This window comes from Leuresthes tenuis, unplaced genomic scaffold, assembly GCF_036924035.1.
Source record: "Leuresthes tenuis unplaced genomic scaffold, fLeuTen1.0.hap1 SCAF_3, whole genome shotgun sequence".
Classification (NCBI taxonomy): domain Eukaryota; kingdom Metazoa; phylum Chordata; class Actinopteri; order Atheriniformes; family Atherinopsidae; genus Leuresthes; species Leuresthes tenuis.
The window spans coordinates 1,623,905-1,640,028 of record NW_027325357.1 but is presented as its reverse complement, the minus strand read 5'-3'; the positions used below and the strand labels follow the sequence as shown (position 1 = coordinate 1,640,028).

Below are 16,124 nucleotides of genomic sequence, written 5' to 3'. Positions count from 1 at the left end.
AAACTAAAAAGTGACTCTCAGAGGAAATTAAACAGTAATATCTCAACAAAAACACTTATTTTGTAAGTTTTTATTGACGTTTGCCTTATATATCTGATGCAGGGCAACATTTGAGTCTTTTTCAGGTTGTTTTGCATGTCTTCACTGCTGAAAGACCACAAAACTTGTATATTTTGTGATTCTTTCTGGTGGTTTTGAGTCTTTTTGACCATTTTGAGCCCAGGTGACGCTGCTGGTAAGTGCTGCCAACTAGTGTCCATTTCATGCAACAGCATGTTATTGTGTTTCTCTGGATGACTTCTTATTCTGAATTCTGAATCGGATTGGACTATAATGAAATAATACAATAGCAATAAACTAAAAAGTGACTCTCAGAGGAAATTAAACAGTAATATCTCAACAAAAACACTTATTTTGTAAGTTTTTATTGACGTTTGTCTTATATATCTGATGCAGGGCAACATTTGAGTCTTTTTCAGGTTGTTTTGCATGTCTTCACTGCTGAAAGACCACAAAACTTGTGTATTTTGTGATTCTTTCTGGTGGTTTTGAGTCTTTTTGACCATTTTGTGTCTCTGTCTGTTTCTCTGGATGACTTCTTATTCTGAATTCTGAATTGGATTGGACTATAATGAAATAATACAATAGCAATAAACTAAAAAGTGACTCTCAGAGGAAATTAAACAGTAATATCTCAACAAAAACACTTATTTTGTAAGTTTTTATTGACGTTTGTCTTATATATCTGATGCAGGGCAACATTTGAGTCTTTTTCAGGTTGTTTTGCATGTCTTCACTGCTGAAAGACCACAAAACTTGTGTATTTTGTGATTCTTTCTGGCGGTTTTGAGTCTTTTTGACCATTTTGTGTCTCTGTCACTCCATATTTTGAGTTCTAGTTTTTCGGTTTTATCCTTTTATCGGTTTTTAATGAGGTCACTCGTGTCTTAAAGCACCTGCATTTCCACTCTCAGCAGTGATGGTAGAGGAGTATAAGTGAGGAACAAGCCTGCAGCTGCTCCTGGAAGGACACGCCGGCTTCATAATTCAGCAGCACTTTGCTTTTCAGGAAGCTTTTCATCCTCAGAAGAGCGCTGAAACAGTGGCAGCGTGCAGTCAGAACCGACCGCTCTGAGGCTGGAGAAAATGAAACCATGAAGCTTTGTATCGGTGGAGCACATCACACTTTCCCAGTGTGTAGGAACCACAACGCAGAAGCTGACCCAGAGAACCTCGCTGGACGGATTCTCCCTGTTTGACACATTCATTTAGTGAGGTCCAATAAGCCGATAAACCTCTCACAACATGAGAAAATCTTCTCTGCATATCCGCCCTGAACAAGACTCTAATTAGCTTCTGTTTGGAGGCCAAATCTGATGTAAACTGACCCGCTAATCCTCCAGCATGTCCCAGTCTGAGTCGGACAGAATTACATCACAGCTCAGTGACTCAGACGAGTTTATTAAAGCTGGTTCAAGCCAAAATCTTTAGATCTGGTCTTTGTTCTCCTTCATGGCTGCAGTTATCGTTAGATCAGATGTAGCTGCGTCACTAAAAAGCACCTTTTATAGGAAATGCTCCTTTAACCAGCACAGGGGCAGCTGGAGCAACATGGACTGAAATCACGGGTATAAGGGTGATTCTCACGAAACTGTCCTAACCTTTGCAAAAACATATTTAGGTAAATCTTGCTATTTTTTTCTCTTATTAGTATTAAGCAGGGTCTCAATTAACTGGCTCCATTAAAATTAGTGATCAATACACGTTCTTTAATACATTTTCGGAATGTTTTATTGAGTCGTTGACCAAATAAATTCATTACCGTAACACATTTTCACCTGATGATAACTGAACATGTATGAAAGGTAGACCTTTTATCTTTTTATATGTCTACATATAGACAGTTCTCATGTTGATTTTAAGGCAGATTTTCATCATAGACGACCACATGTTAGCATCTTTTAACACGACTCAACAGATCTCAGATCAGCGGATCCACACACAGAAAAGTCACAGAACTGCTCGTGAGTTTCAAACTCACACAAACTTCACCCGAAACGAAGTTTACTTCTGTTGCTTTGCTGTGATTAAACTCTCCTGTGAGGAGAGACTCGTACAGAGTTCAGACTCAAGTTATCCTGAATATGTTCAACAGGGTTACTGTAAAAATACGCCTGGATGTTTATTTCTGCAGATACAGTTCATGGTTCAAGCTGAATGCTTTGCGTCATAAAAGTAAAACTTAAAACTGACTGTAGGCAGAAAGATATTCGGCCAAATTATGGTTATTTAGTTTGGACTCTTTGTCTCCCCTTGCAGTTGAAACACTGAAACACATCTCTGTGTGAACCCTGCACATTTACAGCCGAACGCATTCACCTGGAGTGAAGTTCAAGAGCCCACAAAGATATCAAGTGACAGGAGCGTAAAGTGGAATCTCAGGGCAGTTTCAGGCCAGGAAATGCACTTGTTTATGGTTCACAACGTCTCTGGTGTTGCTGTAAGTTGATTTTTTTCCTCCTTGTCGACCGCACTCAGCTCTCGTAAAGATTTAAAGGGACTTAAAGTGTCAGCTTTTATCAGATACCAGCTGTAACATCTGGGAAACTTACTCCTTACCCTCTTAGACTTTATAACCGGACCCCTGGGCGACAGTTTTGGGTAAAGTCGGAACCCACAAACACTCAGTTTGGATCTGGACCGTTTTCTGTAAAACTGCAGCGGACATTTATGAGCTCTATAACTGAGTTTTGAGCTATTAGTTTGACACATTCTGCTTTAAAAGGCCTCCTCTTTCTCACCACAAACTCCTGACTCTAACTCCGAGTGAGAGGCTTTCAGCCTGATTCTACGGCTCATCCCAGCCCCTCACCCCCAGAACAGGCCTGCTGGAGCCACTCTAACAGGATGAAGACTCACGTTGAGCTGCAGGGTCTCTGTCCACTGTCCAATCACACGGTAGCCCGGCCATGTGACGTTGTTCGAGTGGTACTGGAACAGGTCGTAGCGTCCGGGAGCGTCGCCATTTCTGTTGAACGTCACCGAGGTGCCGGCACTTCCTGTGGAAAAAGAACGGGCCGATGGGTTAATGAATGTGAAGCAGGACGGCGTTCGTTCTACAAACAGACGGCGGCCGGCCGTAAACTGAGCTGCTTCAACTAAACCAGTGAAAAAACAACATTTTAAAAGTCTCTTTTTCCCCCTGTTTAATTTCTCAAATGATTTTATGTCCATGTGACATTATTGTGGTTATTAACTTGTGTTTCCCTGTTCCAGCAGGTATCCTTTGAATGGTGTTATGGTGTTTTTCCCCCCTCTTTTCCCTCTTTTCTGTCTTCTCAAACCCCAGCTGGTCCAGGCGGATGGACACCCTTCCTGGTTCTGGTTCTGCCAGAGGTTTCTTCCTGGTTCTGGTTCTGCCAGAGGTTTCTTCCTGGTTCTGCCAGAGGCTTCTTCCTGGTTCTGGTTCTGCCAGAGGTTTCTTCTTGGTCCTGGTTCTGCCAGAGGTTTCTTCCTGGTTCTGCCAGAGGTTTCTTCCTGGTTCTGGTTCAGCCAGAGGTTTCTTCTTGGTTCTGGTTCTGCCAGAGGTTTCTTCCTGAGTCTGGTTCTGCCAGAGGTTTCTTCCTGGTTCTGGTTCAGCCAGAGGTTTCTTCTTGGTTCTGGTTCAGCCAGAGGTTTCTTCCTGAGTCTGGTTCTGCCAGAGGTTTCTTCCTGGTTCTGGTTCTGCCAGAGGTTTCTTCCTGGTTCTGGTTCAGCCAGAGGTTTCTTCTTGGTCCTGGTTCTGCCAGAGGTTTCTTCCTGGTTCTGGTTCTGCCAGAGGTTTCTTCCTGAGTCTGGTTCTGCCAGAGGTTTCTTCCTGGTTCTGGTTCTGCCAGAGGTTTTAAAAGTCTCAACACATTGAATTAATCTGGTAAAGGTTCACACTGAAGTGGCTTTCCAGTGAGGAACGTGTTGCAGTTCAATGTGGACACAGCGGCATGGAGATGGGGATCAAACCATGAACCTTCTGATCGACCGTGCAGATTCCACCAGTTTAAAAACTTTAAACTTTAAATTTCCACAATTTTACGGTGAAAAATCTTCTTGTGCATTAAACTCAGTTAGTTGAAATCAAACCAAAAACTCCTCCTCGTAATGACCAACAGAGTCCTGTGATGCACGAGTCGCGGGACTGTTTCCAGATCCCAGCTGAAGCGTTTCCTTCATCTGGCCACAAACCCTCAGCAGGAGGAAGGAGCAGAGGGGCGGAGCCACTACACGCAGTGAGTTTCACTTCTGGGCTACGTTCAGCCACTAAAACCTTTGTCTCTTTCACACGTGTCGCAGCTTCATTAACCTGCTCCGCCTCGAACTCGTACCGCCAAACAGAGGCGGCTCAGCCCCGCATCACTGCGTCCTTTCACGCCCAAACAGAGGCGGCTCAGCCCCGCATCACTGCGTCCTTTCACGCCCAAACAGAGGCGGCTCAGCCCCGCATCACTGCGTCCTTTCACGCCCAAACAGAGGCGGGTCACTGCGTCCTTTCACGCATCAGGGAGCCATCGCAGGTGAAGCTGAGTGACGACGGCTTCGTTGCTCACCTCTGTTATTACCTCCTTTATGCCTTCCACACGACACAATGTGCAACGAAGCTGCGCCAAAGCTAACGTGAAAGAGGCTTTTATCACCTCCTGGCTGGGTTTAAACATCAACGTTACTTGGTTAGAGTTAGTTAACTTTGTGACTGGGATTAACTTATATTAGTTATAACCATAATAACCATAATGCTCTCCTTACAGAGGCTGGCAGCTGTTTCAGCTCAGCTGATTCTGACGTGTTCAGCGCCTTCAGCGTCCTCTCAGTGCTGTTTCCTTTCTACCCTGCAGCGCTGGGAACCCCCCCCCAGAGACTCGGTGCTTGTTTTATTCACCGTGGATCGGCCCACGAGTCTCTTTCAAGTCTGTTTCTGACGTGGAGTGAAAGGAAGCAGCAGAGAGAGGCTGAAAGATGGAGGAGAGGGGAGCGTCTGCAGCTTTATTATTCTAACAGTGGAGCTTGAAGTCGTACTTTCCCATCATCACATCAGTACTTTAAATGCATCTTTGTGTCACGATGCAGCTCAGAAACAACGTGTTTTGCATTCATTTGTAAAACGAGAGCATTAATTCTTGTGTAAGTGAGGCTGTGTGTTGAGTGATTTTAAACTTCCTGTCTGAAGTCATCCTGGAAAAGCAAAAAGGCAGATAAAAAGTGTCCATTTCAAACTGGATCTGTGTTCAGACTCAGGAGACCAACAGATGCTGGAAAAAGACTTACAGGGATAAACTAAAGCTGCTTCGGGTTAACAAAAGTCCTAAATATAAATCCACAAGAGATCTCAGTGAAAGACGTTAAACACTGGCTGGGAAATAAAATACAACTGAGGAAACAGGAAGTAAAACAGGAAGTAAAACAGGAAGTAAAGCATGACAAAAGAAACCAACAGGAGAAGGGAAGTGGAGGATCATCTAAACCCATCAGTAACTTCATAATCAGGTTTCCATCCTCTGAAAAGTCACAAAACAAACAGAATCAGACACGTTTCCACTGATGGATAAACTCGAGTTGTTTGTGGTCGTAATTCAGTAGAAGAAGAAGTCCTCCGAACAGGAAGGAAAAACAACAATAGCTGTGGTGGACATCCACACTGAGGGAGCTCTTCTGCAGGATTTATCTTAATCTCTGGCAATTTCTGGGATATTATATCGTATCACAGCTGTCTCCATCCACCCTGATGTGCATCCAGAGAAGATAAACTGTTTTAGTTTCTAATTTTTACCTTTTTTCCACCTTCTCCAGTTAATTTTTATCTAAATGTGAGCAGAAACCGAGATGGAGACCCGGCTGTAGGGACATTTCCTGAGCTTTGTTATATTCTGACCCGGATCCACACTGCAGTATCTGCAGCATTTTGACCTTTTTTCCACCTTCTCCAGTTCACTTTTATCTAAATGTGAGCAGAAACGGAGATGGAGACCCGGCTGTAGTGACATTTCCTGAGCTTTGTTGTATTCTGACCCGGATCCACACTGCAGTATCTGCAGCATCAGCACCGGTTTTGCAACAGGTCACCTTAATATCCGTCTTCATAAACTACTCTGAATATTTATCACACGGGCAGTGAGGACACGGTATTTTTAGTGTGCATGATAAATAAAGTTGATCTTTAAGCTGAAGTTTGGTTTCCTGAAGGCTTCCTTCGCTGATCCTCAGCATCCAGCTCTGATTGGTCCTCATCATGTGAATAAATCTCTGCCCAGCTTCACATTTAAGCCTGTTCTGAGTGCATCCTCAGGTACCAGCGGCTTCAGATCAATATCTGGGTTAACAGCAACCTCAGGCAGAGGAGCAGCTTTTTCATAGGAAATTTTCGGCTCCGTTTGACACAAAGAGAAAGTTTTGTGAAGGATTTACTAAATTTCTTCACTTCCTCAGCCTTGATGACCTGATGAAAGTGTTCCTCGTCCACCTCACAGGTCCATGTGAGGGGAACAGATCAGATTGTGACCCATAAAAAGTGGAGGGTTCACAGCTGGCAGCAGCCCAGCAGGCTGATGCCCGTCTTCTTCTTCTTCTTCTTCTTCTTCTTCTTCTGCGTTTCCAACACTTCTGCTTAGGTTCTGCTGCTTCCTGAGGGTCGTTAAATCATATAATCCTAATTTAATTGGTGAACTGGTCACAGAAGGAGGCGTTCTGGGCAAACAGGTGACCCAAAGTGACACATTCCTTCAATGTGTTTGAGTAAAACTGGCTTTTTATTTCCTCCTTTTCAAAGGTTTGGACACATTCTGCAGCACTTAAAAGCCTTTCAGGGCCTCTCTGAGGGATTCTGACCTTCATTCTTCTCCTGCTTTCTGATCGTGGATCATTCGCTGCTCTTCGGGGGTTCAGGTGGAGGCCTGCATTGTGGATCCAGATGTCTCCAACAGTTAATGTTTCACGCTGCAACACAAGCGTGGTTTCAGTGCATGTGTGGCTTTAAGGTGGAGCTCCACCTCTGCAGAGTCCAGTCAATGCTCCTGAAAGTCTCTCACGGTCAAACCAGTTTGATCCGACTTTCAAACAACCCAACGAGCACTTCTCTTATGTTCCTGTTAACTTCTTTATGACATCATAAACAGCTGCTTTGTTATGATCTGATCTCTTCTCCTGCTGTCCTGTGGATATATTCACTCCATTTTCTCTCTTTATATGCTTGTTTTGCATCTCTGTGGTCATTTAGCGTCTCCTCCTGGTACTTTTGTGTCTGTTTGCTGTTCTTTAACATCTTTGTGGTGGTTTAGCATCTATTTGTCATCATTTTTGTGTCTTTGTGATCTTTTTGTAGTTTTCCTGCATCTCTCTGTGGTGATCTTGAGTCTTTATGGTCTTTGCAGTCTTCTTAGGTCTCTTTGTTTTGTATCTCTTCGTGGTAGTTTTGTATCTCTTTGTGGTGGTTTTTATCTCTTTGTGGTGGTTTAGCATCTCTTTGTGGTGGTTTTGTATCTCTTTGTGGTAGTTTTTATCTCTTTGTGGTGGTTTAGCATCTCTTTGTGGTGGTTTTGTATCTCTTTGTGGTAGTTTTGTATCTCTTTGTGGTAGTTTTGTATCTCTTTGTGATGGTTTTGTATCTCTTTGTGGTGTTTTTGTATCTCTTTGTGGTGGTTTTGTATCTCTTGGTGGTAGTTTTTATCTCTTTGTGGTGGTTTTGTATCTCTTCGTGGTGGTTTTGTATCTCTTCGTGGTGGTTTTGTATCTCTTCGTGGTAGTTTTGTATCTCTTCGTGGTAGTTTTGTATCTCTTTGTGGTGGTTTTGTATCTCTTTGTGGTGGTTTTGTATCTCTTTGTGGTGGTTTTGTATCTCTTTATGATGGTTTTTATCTCTTTGTGGTAGTTTTGTATCTCTTTGTGGTAGTTTTGTATCTCTTCGTGGTAGTTTTGTGTCTCTTCGTGGTAGTTTTGTATCTCTTTGTGGTGGTTTTGTATCTCTTTGTGGTGGTTTTGTATCTCTTCGTGGTAGTTTTGTATCTCTTCGTGGTGATTTTGTATCTCTTTGTGGTGGTTTTGTATCTCTTTGTGGTGGTTTTGTATCTCTTTGTGGTGGTTTTGTATCTCTTTGTGATGGTTTTTATCTCTTTGTGGTAGTTTTGTATCTCTTTGTGGTAGTTTTGTATCTCTTCGTGGTAGTTTTGTATCTCTTTGTGGTGGTTTTGTATCTCTTTGTGGTGGTTTTGTATCTCTTTGTGGTGGTTTTGTATCTCTTTGTGATGGTTTTTATCTCTTTGTGGTAGTTTTGTATCTCTTTGTGGTAGTTTTGTATCTCTTCGTGGTAGTTTTGTGTCTCTTCGTGGTAGTTTTGTATCTCTTCGTGGTGGTTTTGTATCTCTTTGTGGTGGTTTTGTATCTCTTCGTGGTGGTTTTGTATCTCTTCGTGGTAGTTTTGTATCTCTTCGTGGTGGTTTTGTATCTCTTCGTGGTAGTTTTGTATCTCTTCGTGGTGATTTTGTATCTCTTTGTGGTGGTTTTGTATCTCTTTGTGGTGGTTTTGTATCTCTTTGTGGTGGTTTTGTATCTCTTTGTGATGGTTTTTATCTCTTTGTGGTAGTTTTGTATCTCTTTGTGGTAGTTTTGTATCTCTTCGTGGTAGTTTTGTGTCTCTTCGTGGTAGTTTTGTATCTCTTCGTGGTGGTTTTGTATCTCTTTGTGGTGGTTTTGTATCTGTTTGTGGTAGTTTTGTATCTCTTCGTGGTGGTTTTGTATCTCTTCGTGGTAGTTTTGTATCTCTTTGTGGTGGTTTTGTATCTCTTTGTGGTGGTTTTGTATCTCTTTGTGGTGGTTTTGTATCTGTTTGTGGTGGTTTTGTATCTCTTTGTGGTGGTTTTGTATCTCTTCGTGGTAGTTTTGTATCTCTTCGTGGTGGTTTTGTATCTCTTCGTGGTGGTTTTGTATCTCTTTGTGGTGGTTTTGTATCTCTTCGTGGTGGTTTTGTATCTCTTTGTGGTGGTTTAGCATCTCTTTGTCATCATTTTTGTGTCTTTGTGATCTTTTTGTAGTTTTCCTGCATCTCTCTGTGGTGATCTTGAGTCTTTATGGTCTTTGCAGTCTTCTTAGGTCTCTTTGTTTTGTATCTCTTCGTGGTAGTTTTGTATCTCTTTGTGGTGGTTTTTATCTCTTTGTGGTGGTTTAGCATCTCTTTGTGGTGGTTTTGTATCTCTTTGTGGTAGTTTTTATCTCTTTGTGGTGGTTTAGCATCTCTTTGTGGTGGTTTTGTATCTCTTCGTGGTGGTTTTGTATCTCTTTGTGGTGGTTTTGTATCTCTTCGTGGTGGTTTTGTATCTCTTCGTGGTAGTTTTGTATCTCTTCGTGGTGGTTTTGTATCTCTTTGTGGTGGTTTTGTATCTCTTTGTGGTGGTTTTGTATCTCTTTGTGATGGTTTTTATCTCTTTGTGGTAGTTTTGTATCTCTTTGTGGTAGTTTTGTATCTCTTCGTGGTAGTTTTGTGTCTCTTCGTGGTAGTTTTGTATCTCTTCGTGGTGGTTTTGTATCTCTTTGTGGTGGTTTTGTATCTGTTTGTGGTAGTTTTGTATCTCTTCGTGGTGGTTTTGTATCTCTTCGTGGTTGTTTTGTATCTCTTTGTGGTGGTTTTGTATCTCTTTGTGGTGGTTTTGTATCTCTTTGTGGTGGTTTTGTATCTGTTTGTGGTGGTTTTGTATCTCTTTGTGGTGGTTTTGTATCTCTTCGTGGTAGTTTTGTATCTCTTCGTGGTGGTTTTGTATCTCTTCGTGGTGGTTTTGTATCTCTTTGTGGTGGTTTTGTATCTCTTCGTGGTGGTTTTGTATCTCTTTGTGGTGGTTTTGTATCTGTTTGTGGTGGTTTTGTATCTCTTTGTGGTGGTTTTGTATCTGTTTGTGGTAGTTTTGTATCTGTTTGTGGTAGTTTTGTATCTCTTCGTGGTGGTTTTGTATCTCTTCGTGGTAGTTTTGTATCTCTTTGTGGTGGTTTTGTATCTCTTTGTGGTGGTTTTGTATCTCTTTGTGGTGGTTTTGTATCTGTTTGTGGTAGTTTTGTATCTCTTCGTGGTGGTTTTGTATCTCTTTGTGGTGGTTTTGTATCTGTTTGTGGTAGTTTTGTATCTCTTTGTGGTAGTTTTGTATCTCTTTGTGGTAGTTTTGTATCTCTTCGTGGTGGTTTTGTATCTCTTCGTGGTGGTTTTGTATCTCTTCGTGGTGGTTTTGTATCTGTTTGTGGTAGTTTTGTATCTCTTCGTGGTGGTTTTGTATCTCTTCGTGGTGGTTTTGTATCTCTTTGTGGTGGTTTTGTATCTCTTTGTGGTAGTTTTGTATCTCTTCGTGGTAGTTTTGTATCTCTTCGTGGTGGTTTTGTATCTCTTTGTGGTGGTTTTGTATCTCTTTGTGGTGGTTTTGTATCTCTTTGTGGTGGTTTTGTATCTCTTCGTGGTAGTTTTGTATCTCTTCATGGTAGTTTTGTATCTCTTTGTGGTGGTTTTGTATCTCTTTGTGGTGGTTTTGTATCTCTTTGTGGTGGTTTTGTATCTCTTTGTGGTGGTTTTGTATCTCTTTGTGGTGGTTTTGTATCTCTTCGTGGTAGTTTTGTATCTCTTCGTTGTAGTTTTGTATCTCTTTGTGGTAGTTTTGTATCTCTTCGTGGTAGTTTTGTATCTCTTCGTGGTAGTTTTGTATCTCTTCGTGGTGGTTTTGTATCTCTTCGTGGTGGTTTTGTATCTCTTTGAGGACTTTGTGCATCTCTGTGGTTGATTAGTGTTTCCTTGTGTTTCTTTGTTGCCTTCCTGTGTGTCTTGATGGTGATTTAGTGTCTATTTGTGGTGGTTCTGCTGAGGCTCTGGCCCAGGGGCCTCCTGAATGTGGGGCCCCAGTTATCAAGTGGTTATAAAGCAGTATTCTTAATAACTTTTTCTCTGCAGACCTCTGCCTGCTACAGCTGAACAACGTACTGATGAAGCTGGACGCTGAACGTCATTCTAAAGCTGAACAAAGCTGATTCAGCTGATAGCTTCGTCACATTAATGGGAGATGTGTGTTCATTACAGCAGCAGCTCTCTCCTAAAACTCATACACCTTCTCCGGCTCGGATCTGCCAGAGTAAAGATGAAACCATCACGCAGGACTGCTATCATAACACACATTTCATTTGCATTTTGGCTGCAGACTGAATCGTCTTTGAAGGCCAACTGCTGGCTCATAAAGTCGCTCCGTCTTCCGTTATTGGCTGTTTGAAAACAGGGGCAGGCTGATGAAAATCTTTAAGCAGTTTATGCTGCAGAACTCTGCTCTGAATGGAAAGTAAATGTGATGAAATTCCCCTCCTGGCAGACTCAGTCACTGACTTAATGACGGACTCCAGAGCAGTCATTCTGAGCTTCGTGGCAGTAAAAGTCTAATTATTGCTGCTTAAAGACGACACATCATCTGCTGACTGAACCTCCTCAGAACAGCTTCGTCCTGCATCAGCCCCTTAGTTTAGCTTTTTGGTGACATGCTGTGTGATTTATTCAGAACATTCCTGTCTGTGTGCCACCGCGAGGCTGTCAGAAAACCCTGCAAACGCTCCTGTAAAATCTGGAGTGAGCTTTTTGTTCACACAACGGGGGTTTTGTTGGAAGATTCAAAAACCAAAGTCACTGATCTGACTGCTGTATTTACAATGAGGAGCAGCGATGTTTTGTGGCCTTGAAGCACGGAGCGCTGCACACGATGTAAAAGCAGACTTTATGGGCCGCAGAAGGACGGCGCCATCGGTCCACTCACCGTTAAAGCTGACACTGCGGATGTACTTGAGCAGTTTCTTCCCTCCGGCGAGCTCCATCTCCGGGCAGATGCCTGAGCCCTCTGGGCAAAGGTCCCGCTGCATGTTGTGCAGCGCGTGCGCCATGGCGTAGACGGCATCGATCACGAACTGTACCTTTCCCTCCTGCTCGTACTTTGAGTCGATGCCAATGCGCTCCTGACCTGTGGGACAGAGAGAAACAGGAGCTGATCAGGAACTGTTTAAACAACAAGGCAAGGCGAGTTTATTTGCTTTATAAGTGATTCAAAGTGCTTTACAGAGACATTAAAACAGAAGAAATAAAAAGCAGGATTTAACATTTAAGCAACAGAAAGAAATAAGAACAATAGATAAAATCAGAAAAGATTATATCTATGAAAGATAAAATCAGGAGTTAAAATATGAAACTCAAGCTTATTCAAAAGCAGCTGAAAATAGATGTTTCTTCAACCTGGACTTAAATCCTGAGAGTTTCAGCTGATCTGAGGCTTTCTGGGAGTTTGTTCCAGACATGTGGAGCATAGAAGCTGAATGCAGCTTCTCCAGGTCTGGTTCTGACTCTGGGAACTGATAAAGAACCGGATCCAGATGACCTGAGGGGTCTGGGAGGTTCATAGTGGGTCAGGAGGTCACTGAGGTATTTTGGACCATTCAGAGCTTTATGGACCAGCATCAGAACTTTAAAGTCTATCCTCTGATGGACCGGCAGCAGAACCTTAAAGTCTATCCTCTGATGGACCAGCATCAGAACCTTAAAGTCTATCCTCTGATGGACCAGCATCAGAACTTTAAAGTCTATCCTCTGATGGTCCGGCAGCCGGTGGAAAGACCTCACAGCTGGACTGATGTGCTCCACTTCTTTGGTCTCAGTGAGGACTCGAGCAGCTGAGTTCTGGATGAGCTGCAGGTGTCTAACTGACCCGTAAAGATGCTGTTAGAATAATCAAACCTACTAAAGATGAATGACAGAGTGCAAACTCTGACCATCACTGGATCCATGGGAGATTTACGGATGTGCAGCATTCTCACAGAAGCTTACAAACCTGAAATACAGCAGAAACTTTCACCTGCAACTCTCTGTCCTCACAGACTTCATTTGATTAAGAACATATGAACTAAAGTGGCTCAGTTTAATCCATCTTCTGCTTCTGCTGTTCGTTTGTGGGATGATTCAACGTAGGGAGGCGAGAGCGGGATGAGATTCAAGGTTAAAGTGAGACTTCCTGTAAAAGGGATCATTCACAGAAGCGTGATCCGGTACTTTCTGGTACTTTCCGGTACATTTTCACATGTTTGTGTTGCTTCCAGTCAGAGCTCAAAGCTTCCAGGATGAGAGGAGGCGTCTGCTCCTGTGCTGATGGACGGATGCATCCAGATAAACTCAGATGATCAAGTGGCTGATTAGGGAAGCAGCAGCTAGCTTAACTGTTGTGAGGTTTCCATGACGATAGAGGAGGCGTCTGCTCCTGTGCTGATGGACATCCAGATAAACTCAGATGATCAAGTGGCTGATTAGGGAAGCAGCAGCTATCTTAACTGTTGTGAGGTTTCCATGACGATAGAGGAGGCGTCTGCTCCTGTACTGATGAACATCCAGATAAACTCAGATGATCAAGTGGCTGATTAGGGAAGCAGCAGCTAGCTTAACTGTTGTGAGGTTTCCATGACGATAGAGGATGCAGCAAATACCACAAACAGGCTGAAAATGTTTGCTTTAGTGAGGTGGTGTTGAACCAAAGAGTCATGGAACAAAGCCCTGAAAGATCTGCCTCCCGAAGCTTCCAGCTACAGGTGGTTCCTGCATCACCTCCAAAGCTTCAAACCTTCCTCCACGAAGCTTCCTGCTGCTGTTTTTCAGCTCAGCAGGCTTCGTTCTTTATTCAGTGCACACACTCCCCCTCATCTGCCAACGATCAGCTCGTCCCGCTTCAGCCGACTGATGTGAGACGTCAGCGTTCCAGCGGCTCTCTGGGATTTCCTCTAAAAGGAAGCGTGATGCATGCTGCTGCTTTGATGCAGCATTGTGCGACTGTGCGTGAGCTCAGAGATACGAGGCGACTCAACATGTGGATCGGCATGTGGCTGCAGCTTTATTTAGGAGAAGAAGGTGGAACGTTCACCGAAGAGGCTGCTGAGAGCCACGATGACTCAAAGGATCTGTTGCTGTCTTTCATTTCTGATGCAGCTAATTCGGTCAAGATATTTTCAAACTTTTTGTCAGGATCACTGAAACCTCAGTCTGACCTGAGCCAAAGAAGCTAAAGTTTGTCCTCTTTCAGCTAATGTAACTCTGATAGCACCCACACCAAACTCCAACTCACCCCCTGAGCTTTGAATTTCTTTTTTTTTTCAGAGATAAACAGAAACTGTAAAAGGAAAAAAGACCAAAGTTTATAAAAGTGGTAAATTTAATCAACTAATTTGCATGTGGTGACATCACTGATGACATCACTGCTCCTTGGATTCCACATTTTCAGAAACATTTTTCTGAACACATTTCCATGTTTTTCTTTAATTTTTTCCTTTTTGATCCTTTTCTGAACTCATGAACACAACTATGAATAAAGCTGCTCCATCTTCTGATCTTTTTCATGTTTTTCTGTCATTTTATACACATAAAAACGACAGAAAATCAGTAAAATGAACGTCAGTAAGAATCAGTAAAATGTCTTTAATTGGATCCCGATTCTTCAGTGTTTGAGTGGCAGAGAACTGCTGTTCATATCTGTTAGTTTCATCTGTTCTCAGAGTCCAGAAATCATCAGTTAGGAAGAGAAACAACAGCTCAGTGGGCTCAGCATCTGTCACATCTGTCTCCTCGACAGCCAACAGGCTCATCAAAGTGTCTGACCCCCCCGGTTCACTTCATCAGGATTCAGAGAAACCCAGTCCCCATTACTGCTGACACACTGGCTTCCATTCAGACCTCTTCTGTGCCCCGTCCACCGCCACCTTTTCCCCACCATGACCATCAGGTCGACCCGTACCTCCCTCTGGGGGGGTAGAAAGCCCCGCCCTCTCCGACCCATCACTCTCTGAGGGAAATTCTCACCCTTTGAATCTTTGAATCTCCTGTTAGCTGCATGAGCAACACTTCCTGTTAGCTGCATGAGCAACACTTCCTGTTACCTGCATGAGCTAACGGCCAAACACTTCCTGTTAGCTGCATGAGCTAACGGCCAAACACTTCCTGTTAGCTGCATGAGCAACACTTCCTGTTAGCTGCATGAGCAACACTTCCTGTTAGCTGCATGAGCTAACGGCCAAACACTTCCTGTTAGCTGCATGAGCTAACGGCCAAACACTTCCTGTTAGCTGCATGAGCAACACTTCCTGTTAGCTGCATGAGCTAACGGCCAAACACTTCCTGTTAGCTGCATGAGCTAACGGCCAAACACTTCCTGTTAGCTGCATGAGCAACACTTCCTGTTAGCTGCATGAGCTAACGGCCAAACACTTCCTGTTAGCTGCATGAGCTAACGGCCAAACACTTCCTGTTAGCTGCATGAGCAACACTTCCTGTTAGCTGCATGAGCTAACGGCCAAACACTTCCTGTTAGCTGCATGAGCAACACTTCCTGTTAGCTGCATGAGCAACACTTCCTGTTAGCTGCATGAGCTAACGGCCAAACACTTCCTGTTAGCTACATGAGCTAACGGCCAAACACTTCCTGTTAGCTGCATGAGCAACACTTCCTGTTAGCTGCATGAGCTAACGGCGTCACTGATACGGCGTTTTATTTCATTCATCAGTTTACTGGAACATTTTGAACATGAAGACACCTTAATTCAGATAAAACATGTCTGATGACAGGGAATAGTAACATGATTTGATGTTAATGTGGGACTTTCAGCCAGTTTAATCTGTGTGGTTGTTTGTTGCAACTCTGCAACTATCCGTGTTTCATGGGTTAATCTGCCATAAAAACTATATATTTACAAATCGCATGAATAAGAATAAAATCTGTGTCCAGAACAAGATTCTGCTGCTCAGCTTCTAGTTTTCACACAGTGAGTGTTTGTTTGAGGCTCTGGTTCTGAAATATTCCTATTCTCAGACACTGTAAAAGGTAAAAGCCTTTTTCTCATCACTTTCACCTGTTGTTTGAAATGTAAACGATCACAGGAATTAAAGTGAGATATTCTACAGTGCAGCTGGAGAGCAGCTGAACAAACATCATCTCTGTTGAAGCTGAGAGAGGCTGGACGGAGACAGAATAAACATGGCAGCCAAACAACTTGCATTTACATTCAGTTCACCTCCACATAGAGCATTCGCCTCATTTACCAGGCAGAGGAAGCGCCGGCAGGGCGCCGCGGCG

General features: G+C 43.2%; 1 protein-coding gene across 2 annotated transcripts in view; it reads right to left on the bottom strand.

Moving 5' to 3' along the window:
* grm7 (glutamate metabotropic receptor 7) overlaps positions 1 to 16,124 on the bottom strand; it is a 244,652-nt gene that overhangs the window by 68,861 nt on the left and 159,667 nt on the right. For both annotated transcript variants that reach the window (XM_072381382.1, XM_072381381.1), the window contains exons 6-7: positions 11,784 to 11,984; positions 2,920 to 3,059 (exon numbers count right to left, since the gene is read on the bottom strand). In XM_072381382.1, coding sequence (XP_072237483.1) covers positions 2,920 to 3,059; positions 11,784 to 11,984 — 341 coding nt within the window. The remainder of the gene's footprint in view (positions 1 to 2,919; positions 3,060 to 11,783; positions 11,985 to 16,124) is intronic.